A 23,649-nucleotide genomic window follows, 5' to 3' on the forward strand; every position below is an offset into this window, starting at 1 on the left:
TGCACTCACTGGTCTTTTTTGTGAAATAATTTACTGCAAAAAATGTGACGTTTCGAGGACAAAATCCCCTTCCTCAGACAATGTGTTTGACAAACAAGAGTGACTTTATACAATGTATAACTGAAACCCCTCCCCTCAATTAGACAAAAAACCGCCAAATTGTAACCATGGTGACCACTGAGTCACATTTATACACAACAAATATTTACCAAATAGGTTAAGTGTTATCATATCACCATATATACATGTACATAAATGAGCCATCCTGGCTCAACCAAAACTGTGACAGCCCGGGTGCACTTTATAATAACTGTGATGCAATGAAAACAAGCATAGAAAACAGACAGATCACTCAGTGAGTTTACTGAGAGATAACGTTCATTCATACCTACATTCTTAAAATACTCAATAGGGACTAACATTTATTCTCAAGAGCTGCCAGATCGCCAATGTATAACTCACCCGAGAAGAGACAACACCCTCAGACTCAGGAGCCGTTCACGGTCGCACCGGCAAACAACGCCGGATAGAGAACCCGGAACTCAGTCTCACGTAGGACTCTCACGTGTGGGGGGCAAACAGCCAATCACCGGGATTGTTTACCGTTGCCACGGCGACCAGAAGCCACAAGGCGCACGTAAACAATACAGCCCTAAGGCAAAAACTGATACGGCGAAGACAAATAAGGCAAAAACAATAGAGTAATAATTACACACAACCCCTTAAGCTGTAGCAGAGAGGAGCACATACAGGGGATCCAACGATCAGAGATACACAATCAGATGTTAATCTGTATCACCACGGTCAAAAACTCGTTATGACCTCAAAATAATTGAAAAATCCATCAGCCAAACACATTCTCCAGTTAAAAGTAAAAAAATAGAAAAAGGGTATAGAGTACACAGTAGGAAATATAAACCGTTGTGATTACACCATTAACCGTAATGTGCCATAGTGTGCCATAGACCCCATGCAATACTATAGTAGCCCTAGATTACAAAGAGAAGAAAATTAACATAGATCAAAGCCCACATCACCACTACAAGTGTAAAATGAAAAATGAAATAAAATAAAATAAACTAAAATGTACTAAACTAAATAAATAAAAAATATAAAAATAAAAATAAAAAATAAAAATTAAAAATTACAATATAAAAAATAAAAATAAAAAATAACAAATAAAATATAAAATAAAATAAAATAAAATGAAATGAAAGGAAGATAAAAAGGGGAAATTACAAAAAATATGATAAAAAAGGGGGGGTGGAAAACAAAAAAAGAAAAAAAGAAAAAAAGAAAAAACAGAAGGGGAAAAACAAAAAAGAGAAAGAGTGAACACAAGAGTAAAATGAAGAACATAAATGAGTGTTGCTGGATGGTACGTGGACTCTCCCAAACAAATCTTAGTTAGTGGCACAGTCTATGGAAAAACTTTTCAGACTGTAAAGAATTATTCAAAAAATTATAAAAAACAGTGCCAATCAAACATAACGTTCAGTCCCTGTGGATGGAGAGTGTTTAATCGAAAGATCCACTTTGCCTCAATTTGTAGAAGGAGTGTGTCCCTGTCCCCCCCTCGCCTCAATGGGGGGACATGGTCTATTAGTGTAAATCTTAGATCCTGAAGGGCATGGCCTTTTTCCACGAAGTGTCTAGCCACTGGCTGGTCACTCGAACCCTTTTTGAGGGCCGCCCTGATTGACGACCTATGGTTGGCAAAACGTGTTCTGGCATCGTCTGTGGTTTTACCCACATAGAAACGCCCACAGCTGCAGTTCAGTAGATAAACCACATGCGTAGTGGTACACGTCAATACATGTCTGATTTTGTATCTCTGGTTACGGTGTGGATGGCCAAAGGTGGCCCCTGGGATCATAGAATGGCATGTCGTGCATCCCAAGCACCTATAACACCCTGGTTTCTTTTTCTGTGACAGCCATGTTTCATGGGTATAGCAGTGAATCGGATCAGTTAGCATCAGGAGATCTTTGAGGTTCTTATTGCGTTTGTACCCCACCCTAGGGTTATGCCAATTGTTGAATGGAAGTGATGGGTCACCCTGCACAATATGCCAATGTTCTCTTAATGACTTTCCCAAAGATCTAGTCAAGGGACTATATATAGTTGTGAACGTCATTCTCTTCTCATCATTATTCCTAGATGTAGTTAGGGTTTTATCATCATTTTCAGCTTGTATTCTACTCTGATAGACCAGACGAGGATTGTATCCTCTCTGTGTGAAACGTTGTTGCATTTCTTCAAGTTGCTGGTCTCTTCTAGCCTTATCGCTATTATTCCTAATCGTCCGGAGGAGTTGGGCTTTCGGAATTGCTTTAAGGAGTGCTGCTGGATGATTACTGGTAGCGTGCAGAATTGAGTTTCTGTCGGTCGATTTCCTGAATAGTGAAGTCCCCAGTAAGCCATTGTCTGTTTTGAAGATATTCAGGTCTAGGAATTCAATATTTGACATATCGTGCTTCAACTTGAATTTAACTGGATTATCAAGAGAGTTCAGCTGTGAAAACCATGTTTCAAGGTCAGAGGCTGTGCCACTCCAGACAATAAACAGGTCGTCAATGTACCTTTTATAAAATAGTACTTCGGACTTATGATAGATTCCCATCACTATTGTTTCGTAATGCTCCATGTAGATGTTCGCTAGTGAGGGGGCCACATTCGACCCCATGGCCGTGCCAGAAATTTGTTGGTGGAACTTTCCCTCAAACCTAAAATAGTTAAGCCGCAGACTCAGATCTAGCAGTCTAATTAGGAAGTCCCTCGGAGGGCCCACATACGGATATCTATCCAAAGCATCAGACACTAATTGCTTCCCTGCCTCATGCGGGATGATAGTGTAGAGACTATTGACGTCAGCCGTTACCAGGATGTATGGCTCTTGGAACGTAATAGTTCTTATCTCTTCGATGAGTTGTGTGGAATCCCTAAGGTAGGACCTCATATTCTTCACTAATGGTTGTAGAAAGAAGTCCACAAAAATGGCTAGCCTTGAAGTGATGGAATTGCGGGCCGAGACGATAGGCCTACCAGGAGGCCTTTCCAAGTCTTTATGGATCTTGGGGAGTGTGTATAAAATTGGGCACACTGGATGCTTGATCCTCAAGAACCCCGCTATGTCCTCATCTATCCATCCTTCATGAAATCCTTCTTGCACAACCTGGTCAATGAGTATTTGAAATTGCTTAGTAGGATCCATACTTAGTGCTTAAAGACTTGGAAAGGCCTCCTGGTAGGCCTATCGTCTCGGCCCGCAATTCCATCACTTCAAGGCTAGCCATTTTTGTGGACTTCTTTCTACAACCATTAGTGAAGAATATGAGGTCCTACCTTAGGGATTCCACACAACTCATCGAAGAGATAAGAACTATTACGTTCCAAGAGCCATACATCCTGGTAACGGCTGACGTCAATAGTCTCTACACTATCATCCCGCATGAGGCAGGGAAGCAATTAGTGTCTGATGCTTTGGATAGATATCCGTATGTGGGCCCTCCGAGGGACTTCCTAATTAGACTGCTAGATCTGAGTCTGCGGCTTAACTATTTTAGGTTTGAGGGAAAGTTCCACCAACAAATTTCTGGCACGGCCATGGGGTCGAATGTGGCCCCCTCACTAGCGAACATCTACATGGAGCATTACGAAACAATAGTGATGGGAATCTATCATAAGTCCGAAGTACTATTTTATAAAAGGTACATTGACGACCTGTTTATTGTCTGGAGTGGCACAGCCTCTGACCTTGAAACATGGTTTTCACAGCTGAACTCTCTTGATAATCCAGTTAAATTCAAGTTGAAGCACGATATGTCAAATATTGAATTCCTAGACCTGAATATCTTCAAAACAGACAATGGCTTACTGGGGACTTCACTATTCAGGAAATCGACCGACAGAAACTCAATTCTGCACGCTACCAGTAATCATCCAGCAGCACTCCTTAAAGCAATTCCGAAAGCCCAACTCCTCCGGACGATTAGGAATAATAGCGATAAGGCTAGAAGAGACCAGCAACTTGAAGAAATGCAACAACGTTTCACACAGAGAGGATACAATCCTCGTCTGGTCTATCAGAGTAGAATACAAGCTGAAAATGATGATAAAACCCTAACTACATCTAGGAATAATGATGAGAAGAGAATGACGTTCACAACTATATATAGTCCCTTGACTAGATCTTTGGGAAAGTCATTAAGAGAACATTGGCATATTGTGCAGGGTGACCCATCACTTCCATTCAAAAATTGGCATAACCCTAGGGTGGGGTACAAACGCAATAAGAACCTCAAAGATCTCCTGATGCTAACTGATCCGATTCACTGCTATACCCATGAAACATGGCTGTCACAGAAAAAGAAACCAGGGTGTTATAGGTGCTTGGGATGCACGACATGCCATTCTATGATCCCAGGGGCCACCTTTGGCCATCCACACCGTAACCAGAGATACAAAATCAGACATGTATTGACGTGTACCACTACGCATGTGGTTTATCTACTGAACTGCAGCTGTGGGCGTTTCTATGTGGGTAAAACCACAGACGATGCCAGAACACGTTTTGCCAACCATAGGTCGTCAATCAGGGCGGCCCTCAAAAAGGGTTCGAGTGACCAGCCAGTGGCTAGACACTTCGTGGAAAAAGGCCATGCCCTTCAGGATCTAAGATTTACACTAATAGACCATGTCCCCCCATTGAGGCGAGGGGGGGACAGGGACACACTCCTTCTACAAATTGAGGCAAAGTGGATCTTTCGATTAAACACTCTCCATCCACAGGGACTGAACGTTATGTTTGATTGGCACTGTTTTTTATAATTTTTTGAATAATTCTTTACAGTCTGAAAAGTTTTTCCATAGACTGTGCCACTAACTAAGATTTGTTTGGGAGAGTCCACGTACCATCCAGCAACACTCATTTATGTTCTTCATTTTACTCTTGTGTTCACTCTCTCTTTTTTGTTTTTCCCCTTCTGTTTTTTCTTTTTTTCTTTTTTTGTTTTCCACCCCCCCTTTTTTATCATATTTTTTGTAATTTCCCCTTTTTATCTTCCTTTCATTTCATTTTATTTTATTTTATTTTATTTTATATTTTATTTGTTATTTGTTATTTTTTATATTTAATTTATTTTATTTTTATTTTTTATATTGTAATTTTAATTTTTATTTTTTATTTTTATTTTTATATTTTTTATTTATTTAGTTTAGTACATTTTAGTTTATTTTATTTTATTTCATTTTTCATTTTACACTTGTAGTGGTGATGTGGGCTTTGATCTATGTTCATTTTCTTCTCTTTGTAATCTAGGGCTACTATAGTATTGCATGGGGTCTATGGCACACTATGGCACATTACGGTTAATGGTGTAATCACAACGGTTTATATTTCCTACTGTGTACTCTATACTCTTTTTCTATTTTTTTACTTTTAACTGGAGAATGTGTTTGGCTGATGGATTTTTCAATTATTTTGAGGTCATAACGAGTTTTTGACCGTGGTGATACAGATTAACATCTGATTGTGTATCTCTGATCGTTGGATCCCCTGTATGTGCTCCTCTCTGCTACAGCTTAAGGGGTTGTGTGTAATTATTACTCTATTGTTTTTGCCTTATTTGTCTTCGCCGTATCAGTTTTTGCCTTAGGGCTGTATTGTTTACGTGCGCCTTGTGGCTTCTGGTCGCCGTGGCAACGGTAAACAATCCCGGTGATTGGCTGTTTGCCCCCCACACGTGAGAGTCCTACGTGAGACTGAGTTCCGGGTTCTCTATCCGGCGTTGTTTGCCGGTGCGACCGTGAACGGCTCCTGAGTCTGAGGGTGTTGTCTCTTCTCGGGTGAGTTATACATTGGCGATCTGGCAGCTCTTGAGAATAAATGTTAGTCCCTATTGAGTATTTTAAGAATGTAGGTATGAATGAACGTTATCTCTCAGTAAACTCACTGAGTGATCTGTCTGTTTTCTATGCTTGTTTTCATTGCATCACAGTTATTATAAAGTGCACCCGGGCTGTCACAGTTTTGGTTGAGCCAGGATGGCTCATTTATGTACATGTATATATGGTGATATGATAACACTTAACCTATTTGGTAAATATTTGTTGTGTATAAATGTGACTCAGTGGTCACCATGGTTACAATTTGGCGGTTTTTTGTCTAATTGAGGGGAGGGGTTTCAGTTATACATTGTATAAAGTCACTCTTGTTTGTCAAACACATTGTCTGAGGAAGGGGATTTTGTCCTCGAAACGTCACATTTTTTGCAGTAAATTATTTCACAAAAAAGACCAGTGAGTGCAAGTCTGCTTTTTCTTTCTATATGGATCTTTACTAGCACCCTGGCAGCTGCTATTAAGTGAGAGTGCACATCCCTGCTACTGTTATATATATATATATATATATATATATATATATATATACACACACACACATACACGTGTAAATATATATATATATATATATATACACACACACATACACGTGTAAATATATATATATATATATATATATATATACACACACACACACACACACACATACATACACATATATATATATATATATATATATATATATATATATATATATATATATATATATATATATATATATACACACACACACACACACATATATATATATATATACATATATATACACATATACATACATACACACACACGTGTAAATATATATATATATATATATATATATATATATATATATATATACACACACACACACACACATACACACACACACACATATATATATATATTTATATTTATTATGGAAGTATAATGGAAAGTTGTTTAAAAAGACATTTTTTATCTGAATCATGAAACTTTACTTTTGACTTTGGTTAATTTTTTGCAACAAGATTAAAATTCTTTGAAACCCCTACCATATTGTCCGGTACTCGTCTGATATATAGTTGTAGAAGAAGGAATAGATGTAACAGTAGAAACCCCAGCATTATCGTCACTATGCTTTCTTTCACCAGTGTCTTCCGAAGACAGATCTTTCAGAATTTTCCTATATTGTATATAAAATGCACAATTTAGATACATTAGTAGGTTGCATTTCTACAAGTATTTCAATCTACTAACTTCTACCTCAATGCAGCGGTCAGCAGCAATAACGGTTTTCAGTCAGCATCTTATTACACACAACTATGTCTAAAAAAAAAACAGACCAAATGCATGAAATGCAGGACGCAGGAAAGCACAGAACGTCTCAATACATAATGCAGGTACATTGGCATGGCTGTAAATAGATTAGGTAACCCAGAATTGTCTATGCTCAGGCTTTGTTTCAACAATATGGCCCCTTCACTGATGTTTCTCTTTCGCCTCAATTCTACTACGTGTACATTTGTCAGAACTATAGATATTTGCAGATCATTTACACAAACAGCGTGATATAAAAGAGTGATTGTAGGCAAACATTTCCTATCATGCATATAAACAATCAGCAATGAAAAATAAAATATTTTTGTTTGGACAAAACAGTTACAGTAAAAGATGTTTAAAGCAAAATTGCAACCAGTAGGAAATGCAAGTTTGTGTAAAACTGATACCTGGGTATTACTTTCTCATAGTGACAACGACAAACATCCAAAAGCCTGACAAGGAAAATAGGATTTATTTCAACTTCGGAACACACACATTTTGTAATGCCCTATTTTACATGGAACAAAGAAGGGTTCAAATGTTCCTTTGGTGATCTTGCACTACTAACCTACCAAGACATAAGCAAACCCAGTTGACAGATGAAGTTAAAGGAAAAAAAAAGTATACTACAAAGAGACCGTCAATACCAGAATTTTTGTAGTTTTAAAAGATAGATAATCCCTTAATTACCCATTCCATAGTTTTGCATAACCAACAGTTAGATACAAGGTAATTACAGGGGTAAAAAGTGTATTATAAGCCTCTGCCCCCTTATTTCACTTATTTTGACAGACTTGCATTTTAGCCAAATCGGTGCTCACTCCTTGGTAAATTCACGTGCATGAGCTCAATGTTATCTATATGAAACACATGAACTAACGCCCTCTAGTGGTGAAAAACTGTCAAATGCAGAGGCGAACTTCAAGGTCTAAGCAATTAGCATATGAACCTCCTAGGTTTAGCTTTCCACTAAGAATACCAAGAGAACAAAGCAAAACTGGTGATAAAAGTAAATTGGAAAGTTGTTTAATATTACATGCCCTATTTGAATGATTAATTTTTTTTGGACTTGACTGTCCCTTTAATACAACTGGATAACCTATGGGGTTTCAGATGTACTTGCCTATATAAAGAAATTCTCCATTTGATTTTGATTTTTTCACTTATTAAATATTTCTTGTTCAAATTCCCAAGAGATAGAAAAAAAAAATAGACAATGCAAGAACTTTAAAAAGGACAGTATACACCAATTTTCATATAATTGCATGTAATGGACACTACTATAAAGAAGATGCAGATACAGATATAAAAATACAGTATAAAACCGTTTAAAAATTTACTTAGAAGCTTCCAGTTTAGCTCTGTTTAAAAGGGATACTGGAACACCCACTGCAAGTGGGAAATAGACCCCCCCCCCCCCTTTCATATAAATAATGCGAGAAGAAAGAAAACACGGCAGTCCACAATAGTAGTGCTGTAAATCAGGTCTGGTTTGTTCCTCCACAATCAAAGAGCCATAGCAGACATAAGCACCTGACATGTTTTGCGCAGGCGTACCTACGCTTTTGCATATAAAAATCAGAGCAATGTTATTTAAAATAATCAAAACTATCCATGTATGGGCTATATAAATGGATCATATACAAAATATGTATGCAAAGAAATCTAGTGTATAATGTCCCTTTAAGCCTTTCATGCAAGGTGGTGTACAGAAGCTCAAAGAAAAAAAAGAAAAACCGAGAAATGGATGCAGTAAGCAACTGATCTTTAGAAACCAGTTGTGCACAAATATGCATTTCATGTTTCAAATTTAGATATGTCAATTTGTTTAATTGCTGCGTGCGTCTCTCTATATATCTCTATATCTCTACACACATATACATATATACATACATATATATACACACACAATTTGTATTTAAATTAGACAAGTTAAAAGTTCTTTGAAAAATATTATCTGCATGGAAAAATTAATAAATACGTTTATGTAAATTTACTGTTTCCCTAAGTACTGGCCTGTCCCTAATGCAACGAGAGGGTAAACAGGCAACAGAGAGCAGTCCAGCAATAAGCTGAAGTCATAGGAAGACAAACACAGCTAGGAATATGCAGAGAGCCCCAGGCAGTCTGAAGCATTCTGCATTTATGAAAGAAGCTTTTTTTTCCCCTCTCTTAACCATCAGACGCTACACTACTTAGCTGATAAAGCCACTGATTTACTGTGTTGTCCTTTCTAAAGAAATAAAATATGAACTTAGGGCACGTAGAATGCTAGAATGAGCAGAATGTTTATATTAGATATTATGAGAAACTAAAAATATAAATATAGGGGGGGGCGCAGACACAACTGAAGCGGCAGGGCTCGGCTCTGAAGTGAAGCTCCTGGCTTCAGTTTGTTTTGTTTTTTAGTTCTCTTAATTTTCAATTTTTTATTGAGATTGTTAGATACAACATGAAACAATTATTTAACAGAAGTAATAAGTGATACATCCATAAAAGTTATATCATTGTATTAAGTACAGATTTACTATACACATAAATATGAGTTATCAATAAAAGATAAAATTATAACATCTGTGATGTTAACGGTCAAAAGTAAAAAAATACTAGAATATGGAACCTCATTTTAAACAATATATGTATCCCTCCTGAATCTCAGAAGGCCACTCACGGACCCACGTGCTCATAAGTGACTCATGGGAGGGGAGCTAGTAATATAAGCTGTCACTCATGGACCCTATCCGACCAGAGATGACATTAACACTTTGAGTGCTAAGCACTTTCCCACCTGGGTGCTAAGAATTTTTAATGTTTTTTTAATTTTTAATTTTTTTAAACAATTTTTTTTTAACTTTTTTTTTATTTTTTTCAGACCCCCAAGACCTACCCTGATGGAAAGGTTAGGCGATTACTTTTCCAATGGTGGGTCTTGGGGGTCTGTAGCTGCTTAGATGCCTGAGATACAGGCTTCTAAGCAGCATGCCCCCTACTACTATACTTAACATTATTAAGTATAAATAAAGTTGCGCAGTGACATCATCACGTTATTGCGTATGATGTCACCACGCAAAACGGGAGGCCCGGCGATGCCTGTCACTCTAAAGGCATGATCGCCGGGGTAGGAGCGGTTGGGAGCCCCAGATCTCCCTCAAGGTGGGAGAGTGCTAGTGACGGCTCTGAGCTGTCATTAGCACCAGAGTGGGAAACTGACGGCACAGAGCCGTCATTAGCACTCAAAGGGTTAAAATGAGGATGAATGTGATATTGAAAATTATTCAAAGCAGAAATTATAGGTCAAGGCTCGTGAACTTGAATCTTAGAATACCAATACGATTATAAAATATAATAGGGAGAATAACGGTCTAAAATAGCATAATGCCTGAGAAGAAATATATAAAGTTAGTATGACATTATGACAAGTATTGAATAGGGGATCATCAATGAAAAACTAGAGGTAAATGCAAACTAGTAAGTATGCACTAAAGTTGAGTAGTAAGAAACTTTATTAAACTAGGGATTGATGAATGAAGCAAAACTAAGTGTATCTCAAATCGCCCATAAATTGTTTAAGAGTCTATGCAGTAATCAATGGCTACTGGATAAGCTAGAGTTTCCACACAGACTGAAGTGCCTGACACTAGGCAATAGGGATAGACCGATATATCGGAGCGGACGATTATTAGGGCCGATATTTGGAATTTCTGAAATAAATCGGTATTGGCCAGAAACTTACCAATATTACTAATATGGAGCAAATCAAAAGAAATTTAGCTCTGTGTACTTCAGGGAAACTATGTAGTTTTAAGTGACACAAATCATCTATAAGCTGGACATAGCATAGCATCTAATAATAAATAGCACTGTAAAAAAGAAAAAAAAAAAAGCCTGTAGATGGACTTGCATAAACAAACATGGAAAATGTGATCTTTACGTGGCACTTAAAGCTACAGTTTCCCTGAAGTACACAGAGCTAAATAACGGGTCAGCAATACATAAAATCAATCTGCTTGCTAATTGCTGTCACAAATAGAACATTATTTGTTGCATTCTGATAACTTTTACACATTTGCATATGCATAAATCTGCTATATTTGACGATTTTTTTAAATTTAAATATTTTATTTTCCCCTTACATGGTGTTGTATTTAATGAACACACCTATCTTTAATATCAGACTGTTATTTCCATGGACATTATTGAATAATGAAATGCTAAGGGACATTTATCTATACAAAGGGTTAAATGCACACTGACCTACAGTTCCAGTTCAGAGGTGACAAGAGAAGTGGAAACCAGTTGGAAATCTGATGAAACAATAGATCAGAAGGATACCACAGGATTCACTAAGACATTTTACAACCCTTACAAACATTTTAGCATTTCAGCACAGGTGGTGTCATAAACTGTAAGGCCCTGATTTTATCTCTTTCACCAATAGCCTAAGGAAGTGACTTCTACCCCCATTCATAGAATGATGTCATCTGGTCTCTGACTGAAGAATTTATAGATGAGTGTGGGCTGGGCTATGTAAGAGAATGAATGACTATAAAAGTTAGTTGCCATTGTAGGCTAGAGTAAGCTCTCACTCACCTCTCCCCTTCCATCTCTCTCTCTCCCCTTTTCCACCTTCCCTTTCCTTCCCTTACATTATTTAGCAACTTGTTTCTATGTAAATACTTATTTTCTGCATAATAAAATAAATAATTTCATCAAGCAGCGTCCTGATTTCCTAAGATAAAGGTAATATTAGTGAGTTAATAGTAACTAAAGTTAGCAGATTCTACATTTGGCACCCCAGATGGGACGTGGATAAATCATTCCACGTTGAACTACAGCTGAATTTGCTAAACTGAAGTACTGGAGCTGCAAGAACTCTTTGTGAATTGAGGCCAGACCGGACTTATCTGTGTGGGAAGTGAACAGATCTACAAGACACTGTGTAGTGAGAAAGCTGCAAGTACTGTAAGTATATGTTTCTTTGTGTTTATGATATGTCTCTGTATGCTACAGAAAAGTAAATGTATTAATTGTTTCTTGCTGAATTAAGTTTACTAAAATCTGAAAACAAGAGAGTAAACAGACATCTCTGAAGGTAAAGTGTAATAGGCATAGCCCAGTTTTACATGCAGCTCAAAAGGAGATCCCTCTAGGTCTAGATTTTAGGCTAATAATGCAAAAGGTTTGTTGATGTTAGATGTGTACTTGTGAGTGTGTACATCTGTACTGTGTATAGTGTGTTGTGTGAATCTGGTGTGTGTATTGTTAGTAAGAATGGAACTGGTTGAGAAATACATTAAGAAATATGCCTCTGTCACATTTATTACATGTGCAGAAGATCCATTGACACATCAGTTTTATAATGTAATTAAACAATGTGAAAAGCACAATAATGAACTAAGTAGAAAACTGTTTCAGAAAGACATAGAAAAAAAGAGAGCTAAGTAATTTACTAAGTATGTTTCTAAGAATGAAAGAGATTGCTGAACAGAAAGAGTTGGAATGGAAGGCAGAAAAAACTGATATCATAGAACAGCTGGATAAACTTGGTCATTCTATTATGGCTGTAGCTAGTCACTCTGAAAAGAGATGTGAGTGTGATACACTGAGTGAAGAGATAGACAAACTTACTAAAGTGAATGCTGAGCTACAAGAGAGGCTTAATGAATGTGAAGTGAGGTGTGACATGGGAGAGCAATTAGTAACATGTATGGAAGAAAAGGAAATGCAGAGAGAGAATGTTATTGCATCACTTAAGGCAGACTTATGGGAGTCTGAATCACAGCTGTTAAATAAAGAACAATGTATCTTGTCTCTAAAAGCACAGGGGATACAAGACAAATGTAACCATTACAGGAGTAGTCTAGCACATGTTTGTCCTTTAGAAGTAAATGGTAATGAAAGGCAAACTATAGAACTAGATGGACAAACCCCTAACATTCCTGACAGTCCTTCGTTAACTTTAAACCAAGTCCCCTCTATTCTAACTCCTCAAATAGAATGCAGACAAAGTAACCCCCAATTACAGACTAAAGTAAATAATCATAGTAACTCTGCCCCCCTTACAATACAAGACCGTAATAATTTGTGCCATATAAAATAGTAATTAGTAATTAGTAATCCTTTCTAATAAGTTAGAAGCTGTTATTACTCAGTATAATTTAGGCAACAGAGATGCCTGTGCTTTGCTCCGGGCCTGGCTGCCATCACAATTAGCTGCACAGCTAAGGGCACCAGTAGGCACCCATAAAGGAGTGTCTCCTGATATTGATGCAAACTGGGGAAATTCAGGGGACAGATTAAAGGAATTACAGTATGTTATGTGTTGTCGTGATGCCAGAGGTACCAGGGCCATAGCAAATGCAATTTTACAGGAAGGAGATGACCCGATTTTGTTTTGCACTGAGTACCTTGCACTGTATAAGATAACTTATGACTGCCCTAACATGTCCCCAGATGATGCAGATTTTCTGTATTCTATGGCAAATAAATGCACATTAATTGACAGTAGTACAAGAATCACTCTTAGAAATGCCAGCTCCTATACCAACTTTGTTAACATACTTAAAGACTGGTTTAAAGACTCAAAGCATAAGAATGCTACTCAGAATAATATATCTATGCTAACTGAGAGTCAGGGAAAGCAGAGATTTTTGAGACGCTGTTTTAAATGTGGAAAGTTTGGGCACATCATGAGGGAATGTGCAACATCAATTAGAGATTTCAGGGATAAAAATTACATTAGGAGGCAGAACAAAATATCATATTTAAGTAAGGAAGGAAAATACAGTGCTATATTTGAAGGTGAAAAGGAACAGAATATATCTTCTTTAACAAAGAAAGAAATAATAGAAGAACCTACTAGGGAGGAAACTTGCAAAGTGCCCCCATCTAAAAAAAGACTCTCAGCAAAATTGCAAAGAGCCCTCATCCAAAAAAGAAGGGACAAATGTTCAATTTCAGATGCCTTACATAAACTGGCCATTTTGGGCACTGTTTAATTATACACAATTGGCAATGCATCTATTGATATTCAATTTAGCTCAGCCTGTGTATATTGCCAATTGATTGAAGAAATCTGTCTCTATTCTCTACATTCTATTACCCTGTATTCGATGTATAGTGATGGTAGAATTTTACTTTAGGCAAGTAGAGATTTATTTTGTTTCATTTATTTACTTTGTATTTATGTCTATATTAATGCTATGTTTCTTTTTTTTAGGGCTATTACTTGAAGAGAAGTGAACTTTGTACAGTCTACTTCTAGAAATTAAGAATTTTGTAATTGTTTATTTTTATTCACAGGTTGTTGCTATTCATGAATAAAATGTTTATAGTATAAAGAAATGCATTTCCCCCTTTTTCTTAAAGACCACGTGGTACTTTATGATGAGCTCATCAGTTACATAAATGTAATATAGTCACAATGAATTGTTTGCAAACAATTGATCATAACCAGTTTATTTCAAAAGTCATGGTTTCAAGTACTGTTTTATATGTTTATGTTATTTTGTTTGTGTTATTAATGTCATGAACTAACAATTCTGATTACTTACAGAAGCAACCTATACCATCGCCCAAAGAAGCACAAATCATTTACTGTAGAGAAGACTAGATATTTTAAATTGGATAATTTAATGCAAAATCCAAATTTAGTTATTTAAGAATGCTGTTATATTTAAAGAGAACAGCAACATGTTTTGTGTGGCGTACTGTTTTTATGTTGTGTTTGTTCTGTGTTGTCCCTGTTTTATATGTGTAAAATGGATTATTGTTATTTTTTGTAATATGGTTCCTTTTCTATCAAGGAACCAAACGGGGGATCCCTTCACTACCATTTTTGTATTTTTAAGGACATTTTTTATTCACTACCATTTTTGTATTTTAAGGACATTTTTGTATTATTAAGGACATTTTTTATTCACTACCATTTTTGTATTTTAAGGACATTTTTATTTTTTATCAATAGGTAACTTTTTAAAAATGCTTCCATATTAGTTTTTTTTTTAAAATCTGTTTTGCCACACTGGGCAGTGTTTTTCAGTAAAAAAAATTTCATAAGCCAGTTACTTTTAAAGAGTATAACATTGTCTACTTATAGGTCTCTAAGTGCTGACCAGTAGATTATAAGACTGTGCGCATGCCTTGAAGCAGATAATAAGACTATGATTTAATGTTAAAGGGACAGTTCACCCAAAAACTCTCTCCCCTTTAAATTATTCCCTATGATCCTTTTTACCTGCCAGAGTGTATTAAATTGGTTGCAAGTAGCTCCTTTACTCATATTTCTGCATTTGAAATAGCTGATTTAACCTATGGTTTCCCAACCTATACTGAAAGTTTTGATACTGGCGTATACGCTATTGACAAGCCTAAGTAAACACAATCAGCAGAAGGAATTAAACTCACAGTGGGGGGGCAGGATAGTTAAGTAATAAAATTATAATTTTCCATTGTTCTCTCTATGTATTGAGCTTTGGTGTTCCAAATATAAGATAAGGAAGCAAGTGTGTGTGAATAAAAGTGATAACATAATGAGATCTGATATTACCTGAAGCTCAACCCATTGTAATAGGCTGTGGTTTCAAAGCACAAAACCAGCTACTTCAGATAAACAAACACGAAAATGCAATTTCTCAAATATTTTATACTCTGCAGTTGGTATAACAAGTAATTTAAAATATATTTATGGAAAAACAATTTTACAGTGTACTCTCCCTTTAAAGACAGTAGTATACATGTTTTGCAAAGCTATATGCTACGTTTTGTTTATGACCTCAGATAGCAAGTATTTTGTATTAATAAATTATAATCTGTCACATATGTATAACATTCAAATCTCACAATGTGCTAGAAAATAATTTTCAAAGTTCGAGCACTACTCCTAGTAGTAGTCATTAAGATTGTGTGTGATATGTAACAATTAATTTGTATCATATGTATAATTATTCTAAATATGCTGATGATTTGATATACATCTCAGATTATTGTTAATTCTAACCAGGAAAAATATATATTATATTTGTAAAATTGAGCTAATCATCCTATTCATAATGTGATTGATAGAATGTGCTACACATTGTAAGGGAATTGTATTGTAATATTTAGTTCATATGTAGAGTATGGATGTGAATAAATGGTTTTATTTCAGGTTGCCCCACTCACAGAAGAAACTATAAAGTGAGCAGTACAACGTTATGATCATAAGTGATTTAATGATCAAAGAGGGGAATGTTGTATTTAATGAACACACCTATCTTTAATATCAGACTGTTATTTCCATGGACATTATTGAATAATGAAATGCTAAGGGACATTTGTCTATACAAAGGGTTAAATGCACACTGACCTACAGTTCCAGTTCAGAGGTGACAAGACAAGTGGAAACCAGTTGGAAATCTGATGAAACAATAGATCAGAAGGATACCACAGGATTCACTAAGACATTTTACAACCCTTACAAACGTTTTAGCATTTCAGCACAGGTGGTGTCATAAACTGTAAGGCCCTGATTTTATCTCTTTCACCAATAGCCTAAGGAAGCGACTTCTACCCCCATTCATAGAATGATGTCATCTGGTCTCTGACTGAAGAATTTATAGATGAGTGTGGGCTGGGCTATGTAAGAGAATGAATGACTATAAAAGTTAGTTGCCATTGTAGGCTAGAGTAAGCTCTCACTCACCTCTCCCCTTCCATCTCTCTCTCTCCCCTTTTCCACCTTCCCTTGCCTTCCCTTACATTAGTTAGCAACTTGTTTCTATGTAAATACTTATTTTCTGTATAATAAAAGAAATAATTTCATCAAGCAGCGTCCTGATTTCCTAAGATAAAGGTAATATTAGTGAGGAAATAGTAACTAAAAAGTTAGCAGATTCTACACATGGGCATATAAAAAAAACATTTAAAAAAAAATGATAGTTCAGGCACATCAATGAAATGTCCACAACAACAAACTGAGTAGAAAACTATGCAGTGTATGAGACTAGTATCATTCATAGCAGTGGATAACAATGGTCTGACCATTAGGTGGCGCTGTTACACATGTATAAAACTGCCCATAAATGACAAAGAAACTTATAGTCCACTCCTCAGTACCAGCGAAGGTATTTGCAATCCAGTAAATATATGAGCATATTAAAAATCAAAGCAAATAAATAAATCTAACATATTCTAGCATGTCCTTTCTTTCCCTGTCAAGTGGCAGCATATATATATTTTTTTTAAATTTACTTTTAACCCTTATCTGTAAAGTGTACCAAGTGAGCGTGTTTTTAGTGAAGTGGCAACAATATATGAAAAAAACAGAAGCCTTTTAACAGGAGAACATGCTGAAATGTTATGCTTTCTGCACTATGTTTTTCTACTTATATAGTAAATAAAAGGGCCTATATATATATAGCACAGGTGGCTACCCTAAAAGACGGGAGTAGTTCCAGATTACACCCAAGATACAAAATTAATACAAATAAATTAGGGAGCGCTAAAAAAGCTGCTACATGGTAGAGGTTAAAAATTGTGATGAGATATCTGATGAGCAGAAATGTGATATAAATTAGTGAAAATTCATGTGTTATTAAAGTGAATATATATGCAATAAGGTGAATATATATGCAATGTAAATACCAGTAATGCAAAACTAAAAAGTCTTAAATGAATAATATTTAATATACAAAGAACGAAAAAAATTAAATAAAGTACAAATAATTTACAAAATAGATTTACAAAAAAGAAAGACCACCGGTGGTATGACTGTTAAAAAAAACTTCAAAGACTTGAATATAAATTCATTGAAATAATATGATATTCTCTATTCAATAAACCCGGAAGGTTATTTAAAATTCTGATGCTGTAAAAAAAGGTGTAAAAAAAGTTCAGTTCATAATAGAAGTTGAGCCAGATAAAACACAGTTCTTTGGAGCAGAGATAACTATTATGGGAAGGCTATGTTGAGGGATAGTTATGTGGCATACGGCACAGTGCTTGGTGCAAATGATTTCAGTTGAAATCTGTGTTTCAGACTTGTAACGTTTATCAGAATTTGGCGTAAACACATAAGACTCACCCAGAATATGAAGCTATTTGCAAAGCGGCTTCTCCGTGTGTTAGAAAATGCAACAAAAGATGTTTTAATCGACACGATACCTTAGTAGTATGGTGAAGGACGCCCAAGGAGTATCTCTGCTTGTCCGTTCCTCGGCGTGTCTGAAGTCACGCGACTCTCCTTCCACCAATTGGATTCACGGATTACCGGGTGGTCTACGCCTCAGCTGTGATATGCAAAACCAGGTTGCTACAATTGTAAGTGCAGACTGTGAACCGTTAGCGGGTTAGCAAATTACCAGGACTTTAACAGAGCGCTCTATATAAATTTCTTTGGTGTAACTTGCAGCATGAAGCCCATTAATTCAGTGTGATCATTCAACGCTTTTCAGCTTGTATAGCCTTTTTCAAGAATGTTTTTTAATTGCCACACATCCCTTTTTATCCCAAAGCTCCTGTATTAGCTCCTCCTTTCCTCATGTTTTCACTTCCCATATTGTTACGTTGAAAACACCTGGTTTCCTGTTCAATGTTATACATATACTAATGCCAACAAAAACAAGAAATTTATAAAACCTTCCGTATTTGATTTCCATTTCTTTTCAATGAGTAAAATATATAAAAAAAAAAACAAAACAAAAAACTATAAAACATTTGATATACTGATATAATATAATGCATAAAAAAAAATTTTTTATTCTATTTGTTAAATAAACTTATACAAAAATATAATATTGGTGTAAACCTTACAAATCTATAATTGATAGGATGTCTAAAAGTGCATTGTGATTACAGATAGTTGTTAAACTATTTGTGTTTCTTTTTTGTGTTATTTCATAAAGTACATAAAAAGTTTATTATTGATGGTATTATGGAGCCCATCAAATCAGTGTAATATTCTAAGAACTAATTATGCAATAAACTGTTTCTAGTGCAAGGTGCAAGTATTGTAATTGGTGATATGTTTGCTGAAAAATGTATTGCATAATGGAGTTTAAATCTAATTCCACATTTAAACCTAATGGTTCTAATGTTTTAAATTTAAATATTAGCTCTGCTTCTGCTCTCAAAAGTTTTTTATTTAAATCTCCTTCTCTCCAATTTCTAGTTATTTTTCTGATCACCCAATATTTCAGACCTTTCGTATTCTGATTATGGAAATCTTTGAAGTGTCTGGATAGTAGATGTCCTGTAAATCCATGTTCAATGTTAAGATGTTCGCGGATTCTATCCTTAAGGGGGCGTGAGGTTTCCCCCAAATACGGTTTGTTACATGGACACTGTATCAGGTACACTATATTATCAGTGCACCTGATACAGTCTTTAATAATGAAGTCTTTACCAGTTGTGTTTGATTTGACTATTTTTGTTTTATTGCTAAAATTGCAAGCTTTGCAATTTATGCAAGGAAAAAAACCTTTTAAGTTATTGGACATTAGATCTCTCTCTATAAATTTTCCTCTATTGTCTCTGAAGGCACTGGGAGCTAATATGTTTTTTAGATTTTTAGCCTTCTTAAATACTATAGCTGGTTGTTCAGGTAGTAATTCCCCTATGATTAGGTCTCTTTGTAAGATGTACCAGAGTTTGTTGAAAATATGTCTTATTTGGTTATGATTAATATTGTAGTCTGTGATGAACGGAATCCATAAAGGATCTAAATTACTAGTACTCTCATTTTTATTTGTTTTTTACGATATTTTTTATCAAAAGATCACTTCTCTCTCTTTCTCTGGTAAAAGTTTTTGCTTTCAATATTTTCGCTTTATTATATCCTTTCTCTAGAAATTTCTTTTCAAGGTATATGGCCTGTTCATCATAGTTTTCTATTGTAGTACAATTTCTTCTTATTCTGGTAAATTGATTAGGGGGAATATTCTCAACCCATTTTTTGTAATGGCAACTGCTGTTTACATAATTGTTTGATTCTACTTCTTTAAAATGTGTTTTTGTATGAATTTCATTGTTAGTAATTTCAATATCTAAATAGCTTATTGTTTGTTTATTACATTCGTAGGTAAAATTTAATCCAAAATTATTGGTACTCAAATCCTCCACTAATAATTCAAATAGTTCAATATCTCCCTCCCAAAAAATAAAAATATAGTCTATAAATCTGCAATAGAGCACCAAGTTCGCATCCCAAGAACCAGTATATATGACTTCATCTTCTAGATGTCCCATGAAGAGATTGGCATAACTTGGGGCGAACTTGGTGCCCATCGCTGTACCCTGTATTTGTAAGAAAAATTGATCATCAAAAATAAAGGAGTTATTCTCCAAAATACATTTTATACAAGTTTTAATAAATTCTATTTGTTCATATCTAAGTGTCCCTTCTTTTTTTTAGATGGTAATCAATAGCTTTAATTCCTAGATCATGTCTTATGCTGGTGTATAAAGAACATACATCACAGGTTATGAGTGTGTGATTTTTGTTCCTTTTAACTGTTTGAAGGGTGTTTAGAAAATCAGTTGAATCTTTTAAGTATGAGGGGAGTTTAATGACATATTGCTGTAAAAATAATTAATGTATTCAGAGAGGTTCACAGTTACTGAATCAATTCCCGAGATGATGGGCCTACCCGGGGGATTTATTAAACATTTGTGGATTTTTGGTAAATAATAAAATGTTGGGGTTATTGGAAAATCAACTAATAAAAAATCATATTCTTTTTGATTGATTATACCTATATTATGAGCCTTTCTTAGAAGGTTTTCCAGGTCTATTTTTTGTTTGTTTATGGGGTTAATGGGAATTCTTTTATATGTTAGAGGGTCATCTAGTAATCTTAAAGCTTCTTTCTTATAGGCGTCTTTATCGAGAACCCCTTATCCGCCTGTTTTATTATGATGTTCTTATTAGATTTTAATTTGTTTAAAGTTTCCCATTCCTTCTTGCTTAAATTTGTTTTAAAAGATCTATCAGTATTTATTTTCTCCACATCTTGTTTAACCATTTTCTCAAAAAGTTCTAGATTTTTTTCCTTTTTCTGTGACCGGATAAAAGTTGGATTTTAGTTTCAAATCAGTTTGTTGAAAATTACATTTATTCCTATTTAACTGGTCAATATCTCTTGTTATAGGGTTTTTTAAAAAAAATATCTTTTTTGTGTTGCTCTCTTAATGAATTGATTTATATTGATCAATGTATTAAATTTATTTATTTTTGCAGATGGTGCAAACGATAATCCTTTTTGTAATATATTACATTCTTCTTTATTTAATGTTACTGAACTTAAATTGAAAATGTTTTTAGGATTATTTATTTAATTCTCTTTTGTTGTTCTATTTGTTCTCCCTCCTGTGCATCCTCTCTTGCTCTTTTTTTCATTTTTAATCTTTCTATCTTTTTTGGGTCTTCTTCTAAAAAAGATTTTGAGGGGCCTTGAATGTTATAAGATTCTCTTTGCTTTTGTGGTGGTTTATATGTATGTCTATTATCCTTATCGTGATCATCAGACAGTATATCAAATCTATTTTGTGTTCTTAGTTGCCAATTTCTATGCGATTCTGGTTCAATGGGGAATGTTCCAATTTCTGTTATATGGATCATTATATCTGTGCTGTGATTGGCCATAATTATTTCTAAAGGAATGATTGGTTTCTGATCTATTGTAATTGTATTTATCATGTCTTTCTTTAAAACGATAGTTTCCAATTTCTCCAATTTGAATTGGGATTCTCATGAGAATAGTAATTATTATGTCTGTTCTCTATACCATAATAATTCATCCCATCTGTAGTATGTCCTGTCTTATGTGAATTGTATTGCTTGTGTTCTTTTGTTCTCCAATTGGAGTTCTCTATTTTGTTTGAAATCATTCTGCGTTCTATATGAATAACCATCACAATCATTCTGAGTTCTATATGAATAATTGTCATAATTATCATAATTCGTCTTTTTTGTATTATGATTATTCTTAATTTGGTTAAATGGATTGGTTTGTCTAGACTCTCTTGTGTTCCAGCTATGTTGATTTTTATCCCTTTTTTCTTTGAAAACAATTTCCATTTTTTATCCTTCACTGGTTGTAGATCTATGACTGAAGGTGTTTCAGTCAAAGGAGTAGTATCTATATTTTGATCTTTATTAATTTCTGTTTTAGGGTTATAATCAGAGATATCTCTGGTCATTTTCTTATTCTTAATATCAAGTGTGTCTCTTAATATTTTTTAAACGTGAAATAATTGCATTCTGTGTTTTAAAATCTTCATCCTCACTAAAGGGTGATAATTCATTGCTTAAGTAGTTCAGTTTTTCTTCAAATTCTCTTAGAGTTATATTACGTGATTTGATAATTTTCATTGAATTTAAAGAGGCTTCTTTTAGGGTATTATACCATTCTGTTTCTAAAGTCTCCTGTAGTTCAAATGTGCAGTCTTTAATTAATCTTAACCCTCTGGGTACCATATTCAAATATCTTTGTAGATAACTGACTTCAAGTTTTTGTTTTAATTCTTTAGTCATATTTTTTTCTAAATCTTCACAGGAGGAGCTAATACAGGAGCTTTGGGATAAAAAGGGATGTGTGGCAATTAAAAAACATTCTTGAAAAAGGCTATACAAGCTGAAACGCGTTGAATGATCACACTGAATTAATGGGCTTCATGCTGCAAGTTACACCAAAGAAATTATACAGAGCGCTCTGTTAAAGTCCTGGCAACTTTGAAACAACCCAAGTTGTTTTGGCAACTTGCTAACCCGCTAACGGATCACAGTCTGCACTTGGTTACAATTGTAGCAACCTGGGTTTGCATATCACAGCTGAGGCATAGACCACCCGGTAATCCGTGAATCCAATTGGTGGAAGGAGAGTCACGTGACTTCAGACACGCAGAGGAACAGACAAGCAGAGATACTCCTTGGGCGTCCTTCACCATATTACTAAGGTATCGTGTCGATTAAAACATCTTTTGTTGCATTTTCTAACACACGGAGAAGCCGCTTTGCAAATAGCTTCGTATTCTGGGTGAGTCTTATGTGTTTACGCCAAATTCTGATAAACGTTACAAGTCTGAAACACAGATTTATTTGAATCTCAACTGAAATCATTTGCACCAAGCACTGTGCCGTATGCCACATAACTATCCCTCAACATAGCCTTCCCATAATAGAGTTATCTCTGCTCCAAAGAACTGTGTTTTATCTGGCTCAACTTCTATTATGAACTGAACTTTTTTTACAGCATTGGAATTTTAAATAACCTTCCGGGTTTATTGAATAGAGAATATTATTTCAATGAATTTATATTCAAGTCTTTGAAGGTTTTTTTAACAGTCATACCACCGGTGGTCTTTCTTTTTTGTAAATTATTTGTACTTTAATTTTTTTCGTTCTTTGTATATTAAATATTATTCATTTAAGACTTTTTAGTTTTGCATTACTAGTATTTACATTGCATATATATTCACTTTAATAACACA

At 35.0% G+C, this 23,649-nt stretch overlaps 1 protein-coding gene across 1 annotated transcript in view; it reads right to left on the minus strand.

Moving 5' to 3' along the window:
- ATF1 (activating transcription factor 1) overlaps positions 1–23,649 on the minus strand; it is a 75,083-nt gene that overhangs the window by 20,105 nt on the left and 31,329 nt on the right. Inside the window, exon 5 of the mRNA XM_053708236.1 lies at positions 6,915–7,045. Within this exon, the coding sequence (XP_053564211.1) occupies positions 6,915–7,045 (131 nt within the window). The remainder of the gene's footprint in view (positions 1–6,914; positions 7,046–23,649) is intronic.

Source organism: Bombina bombina, chromosome 3 (assembly GCF_027579735.1).
Source record: "Bombina bombina isolate aBomBom1 chromosome 3, aBomBom1.pri, whole genome shotgun sequence".
Classification (NCBI taxonomy): Eukaryota; Metazoa; Chordata; class Amphibia; order Anura; family Bombinatoridae; genus Bombina; species Bombina bombina.